The sequence below is a fragment of the Aedes albopictus genome, chromosome 3 (genome assembly GCF_035046485.1).
Source record: "Aedes albopictus strain Foshan chromosome 3, AalbF5, whole genome shotgun sequence".
Taxonomy (NCBI): domain Eukaryota; kingdom Metazoa; phylum Arthropoda; class Insecta; order Diptera; family Culicidae; genus Aedes; species Aedes albopictus.
In genome coordinates, this window is record NC_085138.1 from 12,659,239 (window position 1) to 12,680,410 (window position 21,172).

Genomic DNA, 21,172 nt, shown 5'->3' on the forward strand with positions numbered 1-21,172 from the left:
ATGTTTGAAATAATCAAATCCCTTCTGAAGGCAAGATATGATATATCCCATCTGCTCCAGGTGATCTGAAAGGAGCAAAGCTATTTGCTGCCCACTCAATCGATTCTATAGTTATGATACTCCGAGTCGAAGCTAAAAAAATCATAACTACAAGAAAAGACATCAGGTTTATCCGACGATGTAATATCCACACATCCGGGGAAGTGTATACTGAATAAACATTCCAAAACTTCCTCATCAAAGGAAGTAAAGTCGCCATTTGACAAACGGAGTTCGTTCACTTGGATATCCTTAGATTTTGCAAGGATTTTGTTCAATCGACCGACTTCACTCAAACTGAAAACGTCTGTACAAAGGTTTTTCCAGCCGGATCGTTCAGCAGACTGGAGAGCTTTTTGGTAGGCCTTGCGAGCCGTCCTTAAAGCCTCCGCCTCCAGCCGAACGTCGTCTGTTCCAACTCTTTCTACATTGTTTCCTGAGCTTGGCCAGATCAGAGTTACACCAAGGGGTTCCCCTTGTGGTCTTTACAGACCGTAGAGGGCAAGCTTCTTCGAAAGCTGTAGTATCAACGGCATCATCTAAATCACTTGGTCAGTATCCATGAAATTTGGCTGCAACCAAATCGGTAAAGAGATCCCAGTTGGGTGACCGGGGGTTCCTGAAACGCAAAGTTTGCGAAGTAACATTCACATGTTTAAAAAAAAAGTAGCGATGGTCAGATAACGATTCTTCATCTGACACATGCCAATTGGTCAACTCGTGACTAATTCTGTTAGGGCAAAGCGTAATGTCTTACACTTCATCTCTAGCAGTTACCATGAAGGTTGGGCGGTTGCCTATGTTAAATAATCCAAGATCTGCACTACTTAAGTATTCCATCAAACTGGAGCCTGTCTGAGTTAATGTCTGAGCTGCCCTAGATGATATGGTGAGCATTAGCATCACCGCCAACAATTAGCGGAAAGCCTTTTGAAGTGCAGTATGCGATGACTTGTTTGAAAGCATCTGTAGGGGAGGGTTCATCTTGCGGTAAATAAACCGAAAAATTGACGTATTTCCTGTTGCGATTTCCAACAATCATCAATTGTGATAGCACTTACATCTTTGGTGTTAGTTCAGAGATGTGTGTAGCAACAATTGCGTTGTTAACAAGCACACAGGCTCGAGGCATGACACGCGAGTTTGCCATTTCATTTTTACTGAAAGTAGCAAACACCGGGTTCACAAGGTTTCCTAGATAGAAATTCCCCGTACGAAAGTAAGGTTCTTGGACCAAGGCCACTTGGGCTGTACAATTTTGCATAAGTCTGCAAAAAATTGATTGTTGCTGTTCTTTTATGCTGAAGATTGATCTGAGCTATTAACCGTAGCCACTACCCAAACTAGGCAAGATTAAACTCTTCGCAACAACAGCACAACAAAGAACAGCAGCAACAAAACCAGATCGGTATCGATTGGAAAACGCCAAAGGCGAGGATACACAGAATACACTGTGTAAATCGCATAATGCGAAACCATATAGGTGAAAATTTAAACTAATTAACAACATCTTCATAATCCCGCCCTTATTTAGCAACAAGTGAGACTAAAGAAGGGCAGCTGATTGTCTCGGAGAAACACAAGGTCCACTGCACCATTGCTCCGGTTAGCGCAGTGGCAACATACTTTGGAGGGTGCCCTGGTACTCCGCAGGCTCCGTTTGCGGTTAGGTTTTTATTAGACCCCCCTAGCCATTCATTCCTAGGCACGGTAAGCATAAAGCCGCATCACACCATGAATTAGGGCTCACCTGTTTAGTGGACTCTTACCACTGCAGCAGGCGGTTCGTAGTGTTATTCTTAGCCAATTGAGACAGCCGCTACCGACACTACACAGCTATCTAGGCTGATCGAGAAAAGAAGTTAATATTGATGATCAACTTCATACGGGCTCGAACAGCCGCTCTTTAAGGGAACTCCGATACATTCTCCAAAAGTAGAAATTTCTGAACAATTATCCAGAGGAATTTCTGAAGTAATCCCTGGGCGAATTTCTCACTATCTTTGAAATGATTTTTGAAAAATCTTGGCGGAATTGCTGAAGCAAACAGCATTGTTTTTAGTTTAAGCTTTCGAAATGCCAGATCATATTACCACAAAGCCAACTACATAGCTATATGTACCCGATTTTGCGTTGGGGCTCGATACATTCCAATTTCCGTAGAGAAACACTCGATTTTGTTTTCGTCAACGTGCATGTGTTATACTTTCAGGTTTCTCAAACGATGACTTCCAGCAGCCACCACCGAAAACATTCGATTACAACCATGCGCCGCCGTCGCTGGGGCCTGGATCTAGGCATGAAGTTCCTCCGTTTATGTTTGATCGCCCGCCAAATTATACGGACAATTCGACTAACCGCCTAGCTGCTATGCATGACAATCCTCATCCGGACGAGAGCAATCCGAACTACCCGAGCAAGTTCATCTTGATGAACGATGATCGTCCGAATCGTCCGAGCACAAAACGAGGCAAACGGGCCTCCTCCATACGGAAGCAGAAGCTGCGAGAACAGCATGGGCAGGAACACGATTCCTTTGAGGATATGAACCATGGAGATATCGACGAAAGACAACTGATTCCGCCGGCATTCATGGCCAACAGTGCCCCGGTTGTGGAACGGCCAAGTGATTACGAACTGGACATGAAGCGGGGCTCGGAGGAGAGTGAAGATCAAAACTCACCGTTTTATCTGCCTGCGACTCCGATAGTTTGCATCGAAGATCTGCTACTGCCGCCGGGAAGGTTCAAGAGGCCCCCGAGGATTTGCTTCATTATGAGAGGTGTTCCCGGCAGTGGCAAATCATACCTAGCCCGGCTGATTAAGGACTGCGAAGTGAAGCACGGTGGACAGGCTCCCCGCGTGTTGAGTATCGACGATTACTTCCTGGTTGAGAAAGAGGAACGGGAACCGGATCCGGTGACGGGACGCCCCGTCCTGGTCACTAAGTCCGAATACGAGTTTGACGCCGATATGGAGGAGGAGTACATGAAAAATCTGATCAAGGCTTTCAAGCGGACCATCACCGAGCGGCTGTACAACTTCGTCATAGTCGATTGCGTGAACGAACGGTTGGAACATTACAATGAGTTCCACAACTTCGGACGTAGCAATGGATTTAAGGTAAGTTGATTTCCTCAACTAGTGAGAAGCTGTCGAAGCTTCTTCACATTTATATTTGAAAATTGATAATTCCTCAAACTCATTACCAGTAAATCATTATCAAGTTTTAGTAATTTTACCTACAAGTAACGATTATCGAAATCATGTTACCGAAGTACTGGCAAATATTATTGTAAAAAGACGAAATATTCATTCATATAGTACTAGCCAATCGTTAATTCACGTGACACAATTCATACCGTATTCTCGTGCTGTGCAGACACAAATCCTATAGTAACGTGATCGCCCCGCAGAATAGAAGGTGAAAGTTGCAGCGGTGATCGCCAGTTTTCAACGACATAATTAAAGATAGCTGCATAAAAGCTTATGAGTTAAACGCGCTAGTAAAAGTTCTTTTAAAGCTTATATACAGCAAAAATGTTAGTTCGGAAAAAGCTTCAAATGTTCGTATTGCCGATGCAACCATAAGTCAAATCGCCCTACCAAACCCTTTATAAAGTTGTTGAATTATGTGCCCGGCAGATGAACGGGAACGTTAATCGTACCCCTTACTCTTTAGCTAGGATGTCCTAAAACGTGAATTTCTCCAACGATTAACGTTGGTTAATCAATAGAGCAGTTCGTTATTTAAACTGCTCGTTTGAAAACTTCAAATGCGACAAGACTGATCTGTTCCTAGAGAAGAACACATTGACTGTTTAAAGTAAAGTTCATATTTCAATTATTCATCTCTTACGCTTACAACGATTTTTCATCTGAAACTCATTCAAGGTCTACACTTGCACGTTACAAACCGAAATGGAGATGTGCATCGAGCAGAACATCCACAAACGCACGGTGGATGACATCCGGGCCTATGCCAACCGGTGGGCCCTGTGTCCAAACGAGCACGTGCAGATCAATGCGAGCATGTTGTTCGACCCGGTGGAAACCGAAGAGCCCCAGCCGACGGATATGGACCTGTGCACGGAAGAGGACGACTTCGCCACGCCAGGAGACGGTGACCAACCTGCGGGGGATGAGGAAGTATGATCTGTTTTGGGCAGTTACTTATGATTCGACTTTTCTACCAGTTCATAGTGGGGTAAGATTCTTTTTACTAAACCTTTTTTACGATTTCGTCGACAGGACAACTTTCAACCTCAGGATGAGGACGTAGACGATGAGGATTCCAATTTAGAAGGGCCAGAGGTGAGGTGTTGACCAGTTTTGCGATTTTGTTTGCTTCTTCTCTTCCACAGCGGAAAAGTTTCTGTCGGAGCCAATTTGCTGGTCACATGTTTGCTAAACATCGCTTAGTTGCCACTCAATTTCTCTATGAGGAGATACCTAACTTTCAGATTAGTGTTCAATGAGCACTATTCTTATTAACATTCACTTTTGTTATATGAACCTAATTCCGTGTAGGCATCAAACTTTGCGCATTTGGGCGATAACCACACCTTTCCTACATTCATGTTTTTCCCACATGCCCGTAATCACTAGCTAGTATTCCGTGGAAAAAAGTTTGCATTATGCATTCAGCAATATCGTTTCACGATTTTTTACAGAGTACATAAAGTTAGGCCCTAGGTGCGCATAGTATGGTGCCTTTTAGGTATGTTTTCATTATAGAAATTATCTTAAAAGTGATAACTGATCATTTTTTAATTAATTCTGTTCATTTGTAAATTCTGACTCTATGAAAAGAGATTTGATAAAAAACACTTATGAGTACCCTTGGTCATCCTATTTCAAAAACAGACGATTTAATCACCGATGGTTTCCGTTCTTTTTGTTGTCATGAATGCTCAATCCTAACAAAAATAAAATATAAAACAAATCGTGCTTATTAGCTTTTTTTCGATAGGACGGTAATGGGAGCATTTTGCTTAAGATGGGTTCCGGTCCCCTATAACCCAAAGCTCCCAAAAAGAATCGATGATAACGTCGTTGGCTTTGTATTAGGACAATTGGTACTGTTCGAGTATTGCATTGTTCTTCCGTTAATGGAAATTAAATGATTATCGCTGTACGATACCAATTAACCATCTTGACTGAACATGTATGTTTTACATGTCGCGTGAAAAGTTTCCCAGAAAATGTTCACTAAATATGGTGTCACAGACAAACAGACGTAACTCTTGGAGGAAATTCATCAAAAACTTTTACCCGCTGTCTTTCTTATAGGCACACTGCCACCTGTTGGTATAACCACGCGAGACACATGATGGATTTTGATATGACGTTTGTCTATCATGCACACTACTACACAAATCGCCTGTAAGTTTCGTTTGCATTATTCAGCAGCGTGGTGCTGGATCGCGGAAATCAAATGAAATTTGAATTGATCGTTAAGTGCATGTGCCAAGCCGTTTTCAAGAGTGTTACGTCTGTTTGTCTGTGATCGTATATTCCGCGGTGTTTTCTTAGAGCTCTCTGAAGTTTAGCCGTTAATAATATTTTTTGTGACGTTCCTTATTTTGTAAATATTGAAGTTGAAAACCTCAAAATGTTTGTATGGACAAAAGTCTGAGTGTCCGAATGTCGGTTTGTGCTGAAAAGTTGATCGATTGGTCACCACCAGCGGGTAACCAATCGATCAACTTTTTAGCTCAAACCGACAATCGGTTCTTCAGATTTGTGCTCTCAAAAATTCTAGGTGTGGCTTCGTTATATATTCACCTTAATATTCGAACAACAGGATTTATAAACAGCTCCTAAATAATCCGCCGATGACATTCAGCGATGGGGTGCGTGGTATTAGGAATAACGGTATTAGGATAAGACGAAATGAAAAGTTTTGAGAATTTTATCTTTTTCTTTGAAAAGTCTTTCTGCATTGTAGGGTCTGGGACCATTTGGGCAGGTGGTGGACCTATTTTTGGCACTTGCTGCTATAACTCAGTCAATTTAAATCCGGCTGACTTTTGATTTTTGATCATTGCTATTGTATGTTTCTTTCACGACAAAACGCGCTGCCAACTTCCAGTCGGCGTTTCTGAATAATCGCGACCAATCAAGCACCATCTCTGCTGTTGTTTGTGTTAGTGAGATCGGAGAAACGTCAGACTCTCGCCAGCTGATTGGCTGGCGATAACTCGGGCGATGGTTTCACTCGCGACGGATTCAAATTGTCGCGTTTGATAAGGGGGGAAATCGTCAATATATACTGTACGTATCTGATCGTGCTCCAAAAACCAAGACAATCGGTTTAAAATTGAGTGAGTTATAGCAGCAAGTGCCCAAAATAGGTCCACCTGCCCAAATGGTCCCAGACCCTATATGGCAGTTTTGAAAAGATTAAGGTTAGGCTAGGTAGTGTATAACCACAGAGAAACAGACGTAACACTTCAAAAAATTTCATTAAAAATAACCGTCATGAAAACATAATCGCCCAATGCTAAATGCACTGTTTTTGGCCGGGAAATCACTAAATGGCGGTAGTGAGCAAAAGTCTACCAGGAACAAAATCGATGTCAGCGCCGCCAGTGGTCAATCGACCACCTACCAAATGTTTGAATCAATCGTTAAAAAAAGGTGATCGAAAGGAAGCGAACAGAGTGTGACGTCTGTCTCTCACAGACGTCACACTCTTATCGCTTCCCATAGATCGCCTTTTTAACGGTTGATTTAAATACTCTGTAGTAGGCAGTGCTGAAAATTTCATTTCGTCATATCTAAATTCAACCACCTACAGCTCATTTAAGAAGCTGAACCTGAGAATATGGTGTATGAAAAACTTGTGCGACTAGACCAGTTCTGCAAGAAAGTCACGGAAAAACCGCTATTTTTCGAATATTTATGGTAAATGTCACGGACTACCTTTGAAAAATGCCAAATGATATTCACCGTGAATATCATCGGCCTTTTTCGAAGGTAGTCCGTGACATTTACCATAAATATTCGAAAAATAGCGGTTTTTCCGTGACTTTCTTGCAGAACTGGTCTAGCCGCACTAGTTTTTCATATAGCATATTCTCAGGTTCAGCTTCTTAAATGAGCTGTAGGTGGTTGAATTTAGACATGACGAAATGAAATTTTCAACACTGAGTAGGTCGATTGACCACTCGCGACGCTGGTCTAGATTTTGCTCCTGTTTGACATTTGCTCACTACCGCCATCTAGTGGCGGCCTGGCCAAACACAGCACATTTAACATTGGGCGATTACGTTTTCGTGACGATGTTTTTAATGAAATTTCTTCTAAGTGTTACGTCTGTTCCTTTGTGGTATAACTAAATTGCAGTATCAATACTGTGTTACGTTTGTGAAGCAGTTAAGCATTTTCAATGAAACGCTTTCTCTGACTCTTGGAAAATTCCTCGATTGTTGCAAGGAGTGTGGTAGTTTGTAATCAGTAGTTATTTTTTATTATACGTTAGTTCATCAACCACCTAAAATTCCCCTTCGGCACCATCATGCAGTATTACCAGCGGCGTCATGGTCGTGATTTTTTCCGCAGTCAAGTTCGCACATTGTGAACAATCCTCGGTACCCACTTACGTAATTTATGTTTAGTCCTTTACTGTCAGGGCTGTCAGATCGGTGTAACACGCTAAAAATAATTTACACGAAAATTTACACACAAAATTTGATGGTTTTCTATGGTACATCGAGGTCTTGAAATTAGTCTGGTATTACTTTGGAGGGGAGCTGTTATGCAGGGATGCCAGATGATTTTTTTTTTTTTCAAAAATATGTATCCTATACAAAATTTGGATGAAAAATCATACAAAAATAAAATAGCTTCTCTAGCTCAAAAATCTGCATTTCATATAAAACGAAATCGGTACGGATGCTCAAAAATCTGTGCAATACAGATAAATCTGTATATCCTGGTATATATGTGCATCCCTAGTGCTATGTGATATGCATTACTAACCAATTTGTTAAACCTATGCTTTTGCTAAGCCTTTCGGCTCCCGCAAGTAGTTTGTTATATTCTACACAGTGGTCAGCATGCACAATGTTGTTGTTAATAATTTATTATTCTACTTACAAATACTCGCCATTTAGCAACTCGCATGCATCATGCCGAGCCCTTTGGCTCCTGTTAGAAAATTTGTTAGTACTATCTTCGGCCTGATAAATTCTCGCTACAATGTTGTTAGGACTCAGATTTTCAGTCGCAAGCCGAGGAAAATGGAGATGTGGTTGAACCGATACCTGAAATACCTGAAGAGAACGGTGTTAGGTAAAAGTTCGTCTCTCCGTGTTTTCTGAACATCCATATCGATAAATGCTGGGATAAGCCGGTGGGTCCTCCTACCTTTTTCCGCATTTGCCCACTGTTGCTGCCACTTAACCAACGAGTCCGCAGCGTCTGTCTTTCTTACAATAGCAGTATCTTTTCTTTGATAGAATTCCACCGGTTCCGGGCCATTTGGACGAATGCAGTTTGGCCGAACGCCATTTGGCCGAAAGGGTCGTTTGGACGAATACCATTTGGCCGAATGCCGTTTGGCCGAAAAATGAATGATGAACTTAAGTGACCATACCACTGTTCCTCGTTTTAGTATAACTCGAAAGAACAGCCTATGTTTCAAAGAAGGAAAAACCTTTGATAAAATATTGGCAGTTTCAATGCCAATTAATCCCTATACATCAAAACTAGAAAGAATAGCCTATGATTAAAAGAAGGAAATATTTCTGATGATCATATTGGCAGTTAGAATGTCAAAAACCTCCGCTGAATTCTTTGGATCATGATTCGGCTAAACGGCATTCAGCCGGGTAGTTCAAGTCTTAACACGCCGTTATACACAATGCTCCAAAACGTTGGGCCGAGTATGGAGCCCTGCGGCACACCCGCCGTGACACGAACCAACCTCTGACCCTGGTTTGTCTCGCAGACCAAGACTCGGTTCTGGAAGTAGCTTTTCAGAACCTTGCACAGTTAGGCAGGGATCCGCATGTTGTGCAGTGTTGCGGCAATGGCTTCCCAGCTGGCGCTGTTGAAATGCGTTCTACGTCTATAGACCTTTTTGACAGCTGTCTATAGTTCAGAGACGTGGAATCAAGTCGTACTTCATTTACTATGATTTGGTTTTTGGAGTGGCTATATTTTCTGTGGAACCAGTAGATCACGTAGTAGCCTTGGGGTAAGATGGCTTGCAACGCGCTGCTATTGTTTGTTCAATCACTTCATTCGGATAGTCGCGTTGGGGTGAAACATGAACATTCCGCAATGTGGTGGCTTTAGAACCATTTATGAGTCGCTCCACATGGCCTTGCGCCTACCTGCAACGTATAACTTGACGGTGCTACCTTGATTTTGGTAGAGACGAGACTGCAACGTACTACTCCATTATCTACGATCTCATACAAAGGAGCAAAATACTTTTAGAATCTGGTGACGCTATCATGATTAGTAACTAACTGTCGCGCTTATATCAGAAACCAGAGGCAGATAATCGCAGATATTCTGATTATTCTTGACAGGCACAATACACAGTTTTGAACAGAGCTCAAAATTTGATTATCTATAATATTTGAATATCTGCAGTTTTGTAAATTAAGCCACGTTTTCTCCATACATTTTTATGCGCACCGGCAATGACATGCAACAGTATCCGAGTTTACGCCTACATGTATACACAAAGGCACCTGCCGCAAAATTTGGGCAAATCGGAGGTTCGTTTCAGTTTTTGACTGTTTCTCAATGATGCGGGCATTGTTTTTATAACTTTTTTTATTGTTTTGAAAAGCTTAAACCTTCAGCTTTCCATTAGTGGGTTCTGATTTTAAGTTCGTGTTCGTAAACACTGTGAAATAAAGCTGCATTTATGTAAACGGCCGGCACCGGGCCCAGTTCGCAAAAGTGGCACGGTTTACAAAACAGCAGATAACTTTTGAAAGAAGACATGACATGACATTTTGAAAAAGACATCTCTAATTTTTTGATATGTTTTGTATAAATGTCTCAGCTTTCAATTGATGCAAAAATTTTGAAAATCGATGGTTGCTATCGTGGTGAAAAATATGTTTTGGTATAAAAATTCAAGATGGCGGTCAAAATCAATATGGCCAACCCAACTTTTATTATTGTAAATAGTAGGTCTATCTTTCCTCGTTCAACAACAATTCGTTTTGAGGTGGTTTTTGGAGAGTTATAACGGTTTAAATGAGCCCCCATTTGACCAAAATCGGGGGGTCTGTAAAAATTGTTGTGGCTCTAACTAGCGGGGGGTCCATCAATTTGAGTAACCAAATGCATTTTCCTTACTTTTTTAGCGAGGACTTTAGTAAAATCGGCACCTTAAACATTTTTGAAGACAGGGTGTAAACAGTGGGCCGATCTCAGCGAGAATTACCCATATGCGAATTTTGTATCTGTGTGCATGCCGAACCTTGGCGCCGCAGCCTCTACGACCAACCCATTCGCTGAGGTGCGGCTGTTCGGGCGCGCGAGTGGTGTACCATTCAGATGTGTACAAAAAATTGAGCAGGTGGAAACTTTGTGCCCAAAGTTACAAGTTCGAGTAAAAAAAGGAAATATTGATAAAATCACGTAAAACCCATGCTTTCCATAATTTCAGAAAACAAGTTTTACAAACTTATAAAATGAAGTAGGTACGAAGATAACCGAGCCAAATAAATTGAAAATCGGTTAAAAGTTAACATAGTAGTAAGAGTTAATGAATGAATGTCTAAACTTTCAAAAAAGCGATATAACTCGACAATGATTTTTCATAAGGGCCTAACTGACTTGATCGATTTCTCTTCATCGACTCTCTCTTTCGCTAATAACTTGATTAAAATAAACAAAATAATTATTCTTTTTGTTTCTATAGCAACATGTAGTCGTCTTCTTCGCATTTCAACCTAAAAATATTTGGAAAACTCAATACACATTCTGTAATAACACAAAGAGAGGATCGATGAAGAGAACTCGAAAATGTCAGTTAGGCCCAAATGAAAAATCAGTGTCGAACTATTCTTTTGAACAAGTTTCTGATTGCTCAGTTAGAAACTTTAAAATACTACATTTTTGTACAACAAAGTTGTGCCAAAATCCTATCGTTTCACTTCAAAATGAATTTTTGAGAAAAGGTTCGGATGTTTACATGGATAGTTATGTCTCAAATTTCAATTGATACAACTTATTCAACTGAATAGTAGGTACATGTCCATCTGTATGTGTGTGTATATGCGTGTGTGTATGTGTTGAATATGTAAAAAAAAAACTTGTTGCAAATGTTAATCGATTGAGCGCGATACATCTTCGGAAGAGATGGTTTTCTCGTTCACATAATTGAATGTTTTGTATAAATATAAAAAAAAATCATGCTCTAGTAACTGCTCGAGCGGAATCTGTTGGATCACCAAATCTTCCCAAACGTGGGAATTTTCTACGGATTCCAGCAACAAATATCACAACCCAATATTATAGAGATAAATCCAATTCACCCTCACAAACTACCACATCCGGTTGACCGGTTCTAACGTATGAATATTGGCAAATCTAGCTCGGATTTTTCACCAGTAAATGGGACGCCGACGCGAGCGAGCAGAACCTAGGTTGGTATTATTTCATATCTCCATTGATTTCAAATTATGATTCAATATCTAGTCTGTAAGTTTCTGCCCCTTTGAAGTTCTAGGAATTGACTCAAAATTCTTTGTAAATGATCTTAATCTCTATCCCAAAATGATTTCCCTTCGTTTCTTCCTGTCGAACTTCCGAACTGGTCTAATTTCGTTTCCGTTTTCTGCTTGTCCATGGTTGCCGTCCGTGCCGCAGCCCGCTTGGATGGTATCAGCAAACCGCCACGCCGTCCGCCGACGATAGAGGACTTCCTGCAGCTGGAGGACGATGACCTGGACGCAGCCAGGCCGGGCGGATCTACATCCGGAAAGAAGCGCGTACGCTGGGCCGACATCGAGGAACGCAAGGCCCAGAGCAAGATGCGCCAGATGGGCTTCGTGGTCGGCGTTACCGACTGGTCCCGCATGATGGATCCGACCGGTGGAAGCCGGGCCCTCACCAAGACCAAGTACATCGAACGGGTCCGTCGGCAGTACTAGTCGAGGACGACGCTGCAACGCAGGTACGCGCTTTGATTCGGAAGCAATCGCGCAATGAGTGGCTTCGCTAGGTGAGTAGAGTCAGCAAAGAAAAGTCATGAAAAGAAGATACTATTTTTCGTTATCGGGCAGATAAGAATCGATCGGTCGAAGTTTAATGAATATTTGTCCACTAGTGAACCATGCCTCACAGAAGCATATGTTTCACATGAACGCATATGAAACTTTATCAAGTTTCTGAAAAAGTGATCTATAAAGATAACGTTTTCCGCACAATGCGAATTCCTAGGAAAATATGCAAAAACTTTCGCCAAGACGTAATATTTATTTATGGTAAAACCATTTTTTTCACAACATAAAATCCTTGGAATTCGTAGACCTCATCGTCCTGTTTTGTCCGATAGTTTAAAATAATGTCCAAATGCATCACTTCTGGGTTTTCTTTATTGGGGAATAGAACGACAGTGGAACTATACTTAGGTAACATAACAGAAAACTATTCCTTTGCGAGTAAGACTAGAGAGAATAACATTCAAAACTTAGAACAAACTTTTTGAGTATGAAATTGCCGATTTTAGGTTAGGGCTAACGTGCATTCATCCCCTCCCGAACTAATTGTATCATATAAAAAGAAAACTAAAATACCAACAGCATACCTAGAATATCATTATTAAAAAAAAACATTAATTAACGTGAAGAAATTAAACTACTCGGTAAGAGAACAGCAAAAAAGAAAAAAAAACAGAGGTCAACAATCCAAGATCTGTTATGACACATACTCCAAGCGTATTAAAAATCCTGATGGTGATGACGACACAACAGGGAAAGACAATTAATGTTTTCTTAAGTAGGTAATTGCCGCATGTAGGAAAATGGAACATTTTATAATAACTATTATAATACTAGTACTATGCAACTTTGTCGAGCATCATTGTGGTCCGAAAGCCGTTAATTCATATGTATTATCACAACTACGAAGTGAGACTTGGTTTGTGTTCGGAACTCTTCCACTTTGGTCACGTTTAGCGTGCCCCAAATTAAGCTCTACCTGGGCTCCACACCTTTTTCTAACAACCGAATCATTATCTAACATGAACTGTGCTGTGTTATACACGTCCTTCTCCAGCGCTCTTAGAAATTCGTTGGAAACGAATTCCTGTTCGTTGTCCGTCCTAAGAATTTTAGGCGGTTTACTAGTTGCCGTTCCGTCTTTGCTTGGAAAATATGAATGCCGCATATTATTCGCTTTTTACCTTCAAGAAATATGATTAACCCGTAGGCTGCGGGGCTTACAACAAAATTTCAAACCGCTGCCAAAGACGCAAACATCAATATTATTCAATGAAATTTTGAGGTTAACTTCACTATTAGTTGTAGTTCCAGTTATGCTGGGAGCCACAAAAATTGATGCCACGAGGACCGTTTTATGCCGGTGGGCGTCTGGGTCAGGAGGGGTAAAAATTGCATAACCTTCCTTTTAGCAAGGCCCTATTAGTTGGAATTCAAATGAATTCATCTGAAAAGTTGTTAGTTCTATGTATTATTGTATATTACGTCAGGCCTGGGGGTTAAGATGTATATAGGTGGTGTAGAACTTTTTCCAGGCCTCCAAAATATTTTCAATTTTGAGTCTAATTTCCATGCGCTCGTAAAAGATTTTGGGACACGCATGAAGTAGATTTTTCTTTCCTAAGGCAGGTCTTAAGCATATTGAATTTAACTATAAGTAAAACTTGATGGTAACATACTGTTTTTGTTAGAAAAATCATGTTCTCCACGAAAGTAAGACGATTTTACAAAAAAATTGCATACGTTTAGGCGATAACTGCGGTACTTTTTGTGTAACATTAAACGCCTAAAAGTAGGCAATTTCTTGTGAAATCATGTTACTTTTGTGAAAAACATGATTTTTCCAACGAAAACAGTATGTTACCATCAAGTTTTACTTGCAGTTTAATTCAATATGCCTAAAACCTTGCTTAGGACAGAAAAATCTACTTCTTGTGTGCCTCAAAATCTTTAACAAGCGCATAGAAATTAGACTCAAAATTGAAAATATTTTAGAGGCCTGGAAAAAGTTCTACACCACCTATATACATCTTAACTCCCAGGCCTGACGTAATATACAATAATACATAGAACTAACAACTTTTCAGATGAATTCATTTGAATTCCAACTAATAGGGCCTTGCTAAAAGGAAGGTTATGCAATTTTTACCCCTCCTGACCCAGACGTCCACTGGCATAAAACGGTCCTCGTGGCTTCAATTTTTGTGGCTCCCAGCATAACTGAAATTACAACTAATAGTAAAGTAAACCTCAAAATTTCATTGAAAAATATTGATGTTTGCGTCTTCGGCAGCGGTTTGAAATTTTGTTGTAAGCCCCGTAGCCTACGGGTTAAATATTGGCTTCCGCCGAAGGAAGAGACTTAGACTGCTCCAACTTCAGAAGGTCCGGTGCCCTGGAATCACTTGTGTGTTTGCAACTGTGTGATGCAGTTCAATGTTTGTTTAAGAATCTCAAAGTCCTCCCTTGAGCATAGGTCATCGGATCTTCAAGCATTATTAGTCTGGAATGTCTTGGATCCTTTCTGAAACCGCCTGAAACATCTATGAAATGTTTTGAAACGCCTCTGAAATTTCCCGGAAGCTCACCTGAGAGCAGTGATCCAAAACATATTTCTGAAAAGCTGTGGACTTCCTACAATTTTACAACCTCTCAAACCCCTTGTAACTTCCTTGAGACCTTCCGAAATCAACCAATACGCTTCTAAAACTCACTGGAAATCCTCTGAAACTTCCTGAAGTGCCTCCGAAAACCCCTCGGATCCCAGTAACATACCTGAGATGCGTTCAACCCCCCGAAAATGCCCCTGTGTAACGCCTCTGGATATCCTCTGAAACATCCAGATATCCTACCGAAACCCCTCCGACCCCATGTAACGCTCCTGATACCTTCCGAAACTCCTGAAAACTCCCCTGTAACGCCATCAGAACCTCCTGCAAATCCTCTGAAGCTTCCTGAAATGCCACCGAAAACCCCTTTGGGCTCCATGTCACGCGCCTGAGAGTCTCCTAATCCCCCGAAAACACCTCTCAAGTTCATCCTCTGAAAATTCCAGAAATACCATCGCAAACCCTCTGAAACCCCTTCGGAACACTTGTAACGCAACTGAGACCCTCCTTAACCCTCGAAAACGCCCCTGAACCTGCAAACCCTCCCAGGTTGGTCCATGTAAATATTCTCGCAGGCAGCCTTGCAGAAATGCGGTCGTCGACACCGCCATCAAAAATCGAATTATGGAATACCAAACTACCGCGCTTTTCGGAACGTCTCTCAAAGACTTGTAACCATATGTTACAAGATTTTATGATTTTGAATATGTGCTATTTGTTTGGATACTGTCACGTTAGTAGGTTAGTAGGTGTTGGGTTAGTAGGGTTAATTAAATTAGAATTGTATGTTTGTTAGTAGGGTTAGATAGTTTCAAATTTCAATTTGTTAGAACATTACAACGGTATATAGTGTGGGGACAAGGGGAAGACATGTTGCCTGAGACATAGTGGGAAGAACAACATTATGAGGCGGGCGTAGACCGCAGGACAAAAGGGGGTGGTAACAATAGTTGTCCCTGGAAGAGGTGAAGACAGGAATTGACCCACAAGGACCCGCCATTCCTCATAAAGTGTCTGGCGTTCGTGTGCTTCGGATCGTTAAAAAAGTAAAATAAAAGTGTCCCTAGAAGTTTGAAAAGTGAGTGGTGAAACGATACGGGTGATTAGCTACGGTTCAATCCGGACCTTTTGTGTTACATACCTTACGGTACACCGCCATTTTGTAGGCCAGTTACGAACTGGTGAAGCACACGATTCGGCCTAGTGGTCCCTTGTTGGCCACTACGCCTAACCGTAAACGATTGAACCCGCTCTGGTCCTGCGAGGCCATAATTGTTAAGGTGCGATTCCTCGGACCCCTACGGGTGTCCTAACCGCCAAAGAGGACCCTTCTCGGCAGAATCAATCCGGCCTTGTCCTGGGCGCAGCAGTATCGGCGAGCGCTCGTCCACCGAATCGGTGGCACCGATCAAGACTTCAGGTAGTGCACCACCAACAGCAGCAGTAACGGTACGTCCCACAAAACCCTAATATTTTTTTTTCTATCTGTATTAACGAGATTTTTAGCCCTAGGCTAGTTCATCTCGGGACCCACGCTTTACTTCCCTTCCGAAGGAAGAACTCGCATTTTGCGAGTTTGTCGGGAGTGGGATTCGATCCCCCCAGGTCCTCGGCGTGATAGTCAAGTGTTCTAACCATCACACCAGGTCCGCTCTATGAAAACCCTAATAAAACTACCCACTCTACACCATAAATCACAATAGTTTTCAATAAATTCAACCCACACCATTCTTAGATTTTCAATAAAGCCAATATTTCATTCATAGTTGAACACTTTTAATTCCCATAGCCTAAGTAAGAAAGTGTATGCACGTTGGACGCGGAGCCCCTCCGATTGCCCAGTAGTAGGCCGGCCTTGAGACCTAGTTCTAAGGGTCCCTTGCTACTGCAGTTTTACCGCGAGTTTTGCCCGGGTAACAGACTAGCCGTGTCATGTATTGCTCCAAACTTCCATCAATCTCTTGCTTGATTGCCCGAGCTGAAGAGAATTATCAACAGCATAACAAGCGCATAACAAAATCAACAGCATGACAAAATATTCATGCTGTGGGAGTACGGGATCATTCCTTCTTCTTCTCTATGGCTCGACGTTCGCATTGGAACTTGACCTGTCTCTCTTCAACTTAGTGTTCTTAAAAACGATTTCTTCACCCTGGCTTACCGGTTAAGCCGAGGTGAAGAAATCGGCCCTTAGAGCACTTCTGCAGTTATTAATTGAAGGAGTTTCTTTGCCTGCCATTGCATGTATTTGTACATTGCGTGGCAAGTACATTGATACACTATGCCCAGGGAGTTGAGAAAATTTTCCCGACCGGAATAGCCTTAACCACTAGGCTAACTGGAGACCCCAGGGATCATTACAGGTATTTTCAAAAGCTTCAGTGGACGTCTCTAACGTATCGTTTCCAGCCAGAAGCTGCTTCATCGTCTTCAATAACATTTGCAACAGGGTTAGCTGAATTTTCATCAGACATCATGATTTTTTTAGGGCTTCATGAATTGAACCGCAACTACGTCTTGAACTCATTCTGAATTTGAACACTTTCCGATGATCAAAAATTAGTCTTATCGTGGATTTCGCAGACGTAGCCGAGGCGGTAAACGCACGGGTATTCAGCATGACCATGCTGAGGGTGACGGGTTCGATTCCCGGTCGGTCCAGGATCTTTTCGTAAAGGAAATTTCCTTGACTTCCTTGGGCATAGAGTATCTTCGTGCCTGCCACACGATATACACATGCAAAATGGTCATTGGCAGAGGAAGCTCTCAGTTAATAACTGTGGAAGTGCTCATAGAACACTAAGCTGAGAAGCAGGCTTGGTCCCAGGAGGACGTTACGCCAAGAAGAGGAAGAGGAGAGGAGCTACAAAAAACCTACAGTAGGAACGGTGCAGAGTCCATCACTGATGTGACCTTCTGGAGCCCGGGTCTAAACCCTATCTCGAACTGGAGGGTGACGCACAGTGACCATCCGGCGACTTGATACAGGGTGGAACACGGAGGAAGACGGCCACAGCCGAAGGTCATCGACCGTCATCGGCGATGGCTGACCTTGCGCTCGATAAGCCAGCATTTGTGGAGCGATCACTTATAGAGGGTAACACCGACGATCTATCCAGCGATGATCTAGTCGGAACCCTAAGCCGTGCATGTGATGCCGTAATACGAAGGTGATCCCTACCCAGAAATGGACGTAAACCGGTATACAGGTGGTGTCCAGAAATAGCAGAGCTTCGCGCATCCTGCCCAAGAGCTAGAAAGAGGATGTAGAGAGCTCGCACCGATGAAGGTAAAATGGAACGAAATAAGGCCTACAGGGCGGTTAAACTGACACTGAACAAAGAGATTAGTTTTCTCATTCTATAAAAAAGACCACGTGCTGGTTGACGGGCGTCATTTTTTAGACGTTATAGATGTGAATCGTAGCAGGCTGTGCACACGAGCGTATGCGTTTTAAAAACTATAACGCGTTTTTTTTTGCTCCGCGTTGTTTTGAATATGGCCGCTCGAATTTGGAAACGGGTAGCCAATTTTACCTCGGAAAGTGCTTGCAAATCGATCTTCGGTGTTCAACATATTTCAGGCCAAACATGTCTAAAGGTCCTATCTGCAGAAGAGAAGCTCTCTTTGGTTTCCCTCTCTTTCGTTAATATCTCAGCTGTTTATTTGTATTATGGTTGTCTCCTTGCATTGAACGATGGTCAAAACAATCGTCTTTCGATTTGTACTGCAAAAATAATTGAAAAGTGTACCATTAAATTGCAATAATTGAAAGAGAAAGTGAACAAAGAGAGCCTCTCAAATGCAGATAGGACCTATTGAAATGTTTGGCCTGATTTCTCTTACCTGACGATTTAGGGGATCACATAGTCTTAGGAAGAATAGTTCGTGATTGCTGTGAGAGTTTGTTTTTTTTCTGTAGATCGTGTGGGTGCCTAGAAACGTTGACCTTCCACTAACAGCACGATAAGAGTTAAAACGATAAGAGTTAGAAGTTTGACGTCAAAGAACGATTTGTAGAGCGAAACAGGGGCCACAACTTTGCCAAAGAAAGAATTTTAATTCATTACGCATGTTTCAAAGATAATTGACATAGGGTAAATGTACCAATAGTGGTGCTATTAGTAGCTCCTTGTAGAAAAATAATTGAATAAAATTGATAATACCACAAAATAAAAAGTCTGAAAACGTTAATCGGTAGTTTTTCACCTAAATTTGCTACGAAAAATATAAAAACCATTGTTTATTACAGTTTTTGCTAATAAATCACTTGCACCAACTATAGGTACACGGTTCCTATTATGGAGGTAAAATTTAACATTGGTTCCTGTAGTGGTGCATCCCATTGAATTCTTATGGGACCCACCACTATAGGAACACTACCACCACTATAGGTGCAAAGGAGCAAACAATTTAAGGAAAATAATTGTTTAAAATAGGGTTTTCGGCAAATCCTGAACACAAAACTCAATTAATGTTATTACTTAGTTATGATGCATCTATTAAAAATGCCATTTGCAAGCTTTTTGGTCGAAATAGTGGTAAATTGGGTTCTTTAGGGGTATCCGGATTATTTCATAATCGGATTCTCCGCCCAAAAATTAGTCGAAATCCAAAATTTCATAATTTTTGGAGTCCAGAAACTATTTTTAAAATGCATTTTAAGTTTGTATGGGGAAAATTTTTTGTTCGGGTCGAACTGTCACTTTATCGATTGAACTGTCATTCTATCCACGAAAATTAAAACTGTTTTGTTAATTTAACCATCAAAACAAAGGTATTGGAGTCCAATAAAATCACGTTATACTCAGAAAATTGAGCTCTTTCGATTAGAATATAGAAAATATCAATATTTTATTCACTAAACAACCCGATTGCCACTACCACCACTATTGGTACTACCTCCACTAAGGGAGTTTTTACCCTAACAACAGATCTACGAACTAAGCAAACTCTTTCGGCTCCGACTGTCATCAATATTGCAATTGTAATGCCTTGAAATGAAATCAAATGGAAAACTTTCAGTAAATTCGCTTTGTAGAGCACGTCCACATCCACCTTGGATTCGTCAGCTTCCAGATGCTCTATCGTCATTCTGGGCGTCCTCGTGCTGCTGCCAATTTCCTTACCCATTACCTTACGTTGCATTAATTTGTAGAAGCATCCTCCGATTACTCCGGAACCGTTGATTAGGGAATTCGTTGGGGACAATGCATCTTCCACTAGTAAGCCCGCGGAAACTGTAAAAACCGACGAGATTTTTTACCATCAAAAAAGTAAACAACGCAATTCTTGATAATAATACTTTGACATTTGACAGATCTAGCCAAACCAAAGAATAAGTAATAATTTAGTTATTAAGTGTTGTAATGATAGTTCCAAATCAAAAATTTTATTTTGATGTGCCTATGTTGTAGAAATACTATTTAGACATATTGTAAATGTAAATGTAACGGACAACCGCAATTTATTAATGGATTGTTGTAATAATGTACTGTGAACATCATTTGAATTTACTTTTAGATCAAAGTTTAGAGACATGGATAAATCCTTCAATAGGATTCACGTTACAGTACCGATCACAAACATTAATTCGAATGCCTTTTTTTTTCAATAAATTCAAATTTATTTTTTCATTTTTTCACACGATTTCTTCGAAGTTACTTAGACTACATTGCGGAGGGTGAATTACGTAAAAAGATAATTTTCATTCGTTTGTTTAACATAATTTGTTCGAAGATACTCGATATTTCAACACGATTCTGATTTTAGGCGGACGCATCTATTGCGTAAAAAGGATTTGGTGTATTGCAAACTTAATGTTAATATTTTAATAGGGGAATTTTATGCCTCTATTATTAGTAATAATCTATTCGACTTGGGTCGTTCATTCAATTTAAATTGTGATAAGAACAGTTTATACCATTTTGAACGGTACTGTAACTATTTCAGATCAGCTGCCATATTGCTTCTTCAGGCAGGTTCACAATCAATCATCACAAAGAGGTATTATTTGGATAATTCATTTAGCGTGATCATGTCAAATCACTGGCGCTGAATTTATGGGCGAGCAAAAATGATGCTTTCACGATAAATTTCGAACCGCATGTAAAACATCACTATCATTACTACGTAACACATTTCTGAATTGTTTTTCTGAATAGTTTCGAATAGCCATCGAAGCCATCGATAAGAAAATATGCATCGGGTTGATGTAATTAAACATAAGTGTATTAATAAAAACAGTCATTTTCCATTTTTTTCCCGACAATTTTCGCTTCACATTGATTTTCTTCTAAATTAGCAATGAAAGATATATCACTT

At 41.0% G+C, this 21,172-nt stretch overlaps 1 protein-coding gene across 3 annotated transcripts in view; it reads left to right on the forward strand.

Moving 5' to 3' along the window:
- Positions 1-13,086, forward strand: part of LOC109421800 (YLP motif-containing protein 1) — a 38,000-nt gene extending 24,914 nt beyond the window's left edge. For 2 of the 3 annotated variants that reach the window (XM_029852208.2, XM_062858498.1), the window contains exons 4-8: positions 2,252-3,162; positions 3,934-4,188; positions 4,291-4,353; positions 11,612-11,663; positions 11,887-13,086. In XM_029852208.2, coding sequence (XP_029708068.2) covers positions 2,252-3,162; positions 3,934-4,188; positions 4,291-4,353; positions 11,612-11,663; positions 11,887-12,170 — 1,565 coding nt within the window. In that variant the 3' untranslated portion in view covers positions 12,171-13,086. The remainder of the gene's footprint in view (positions 1-2,251; positions 3,163-3,933; positions 4,189-4,290; positions 4,354-11,611; positions 11,664-11,886) is intronic. The other variant, XM_062858499.1, reaches the window with a different exon arrangement.
- The last annotated feature ends 8,086 nt before the right edge of the window (positions 13,087-21,172 follow it).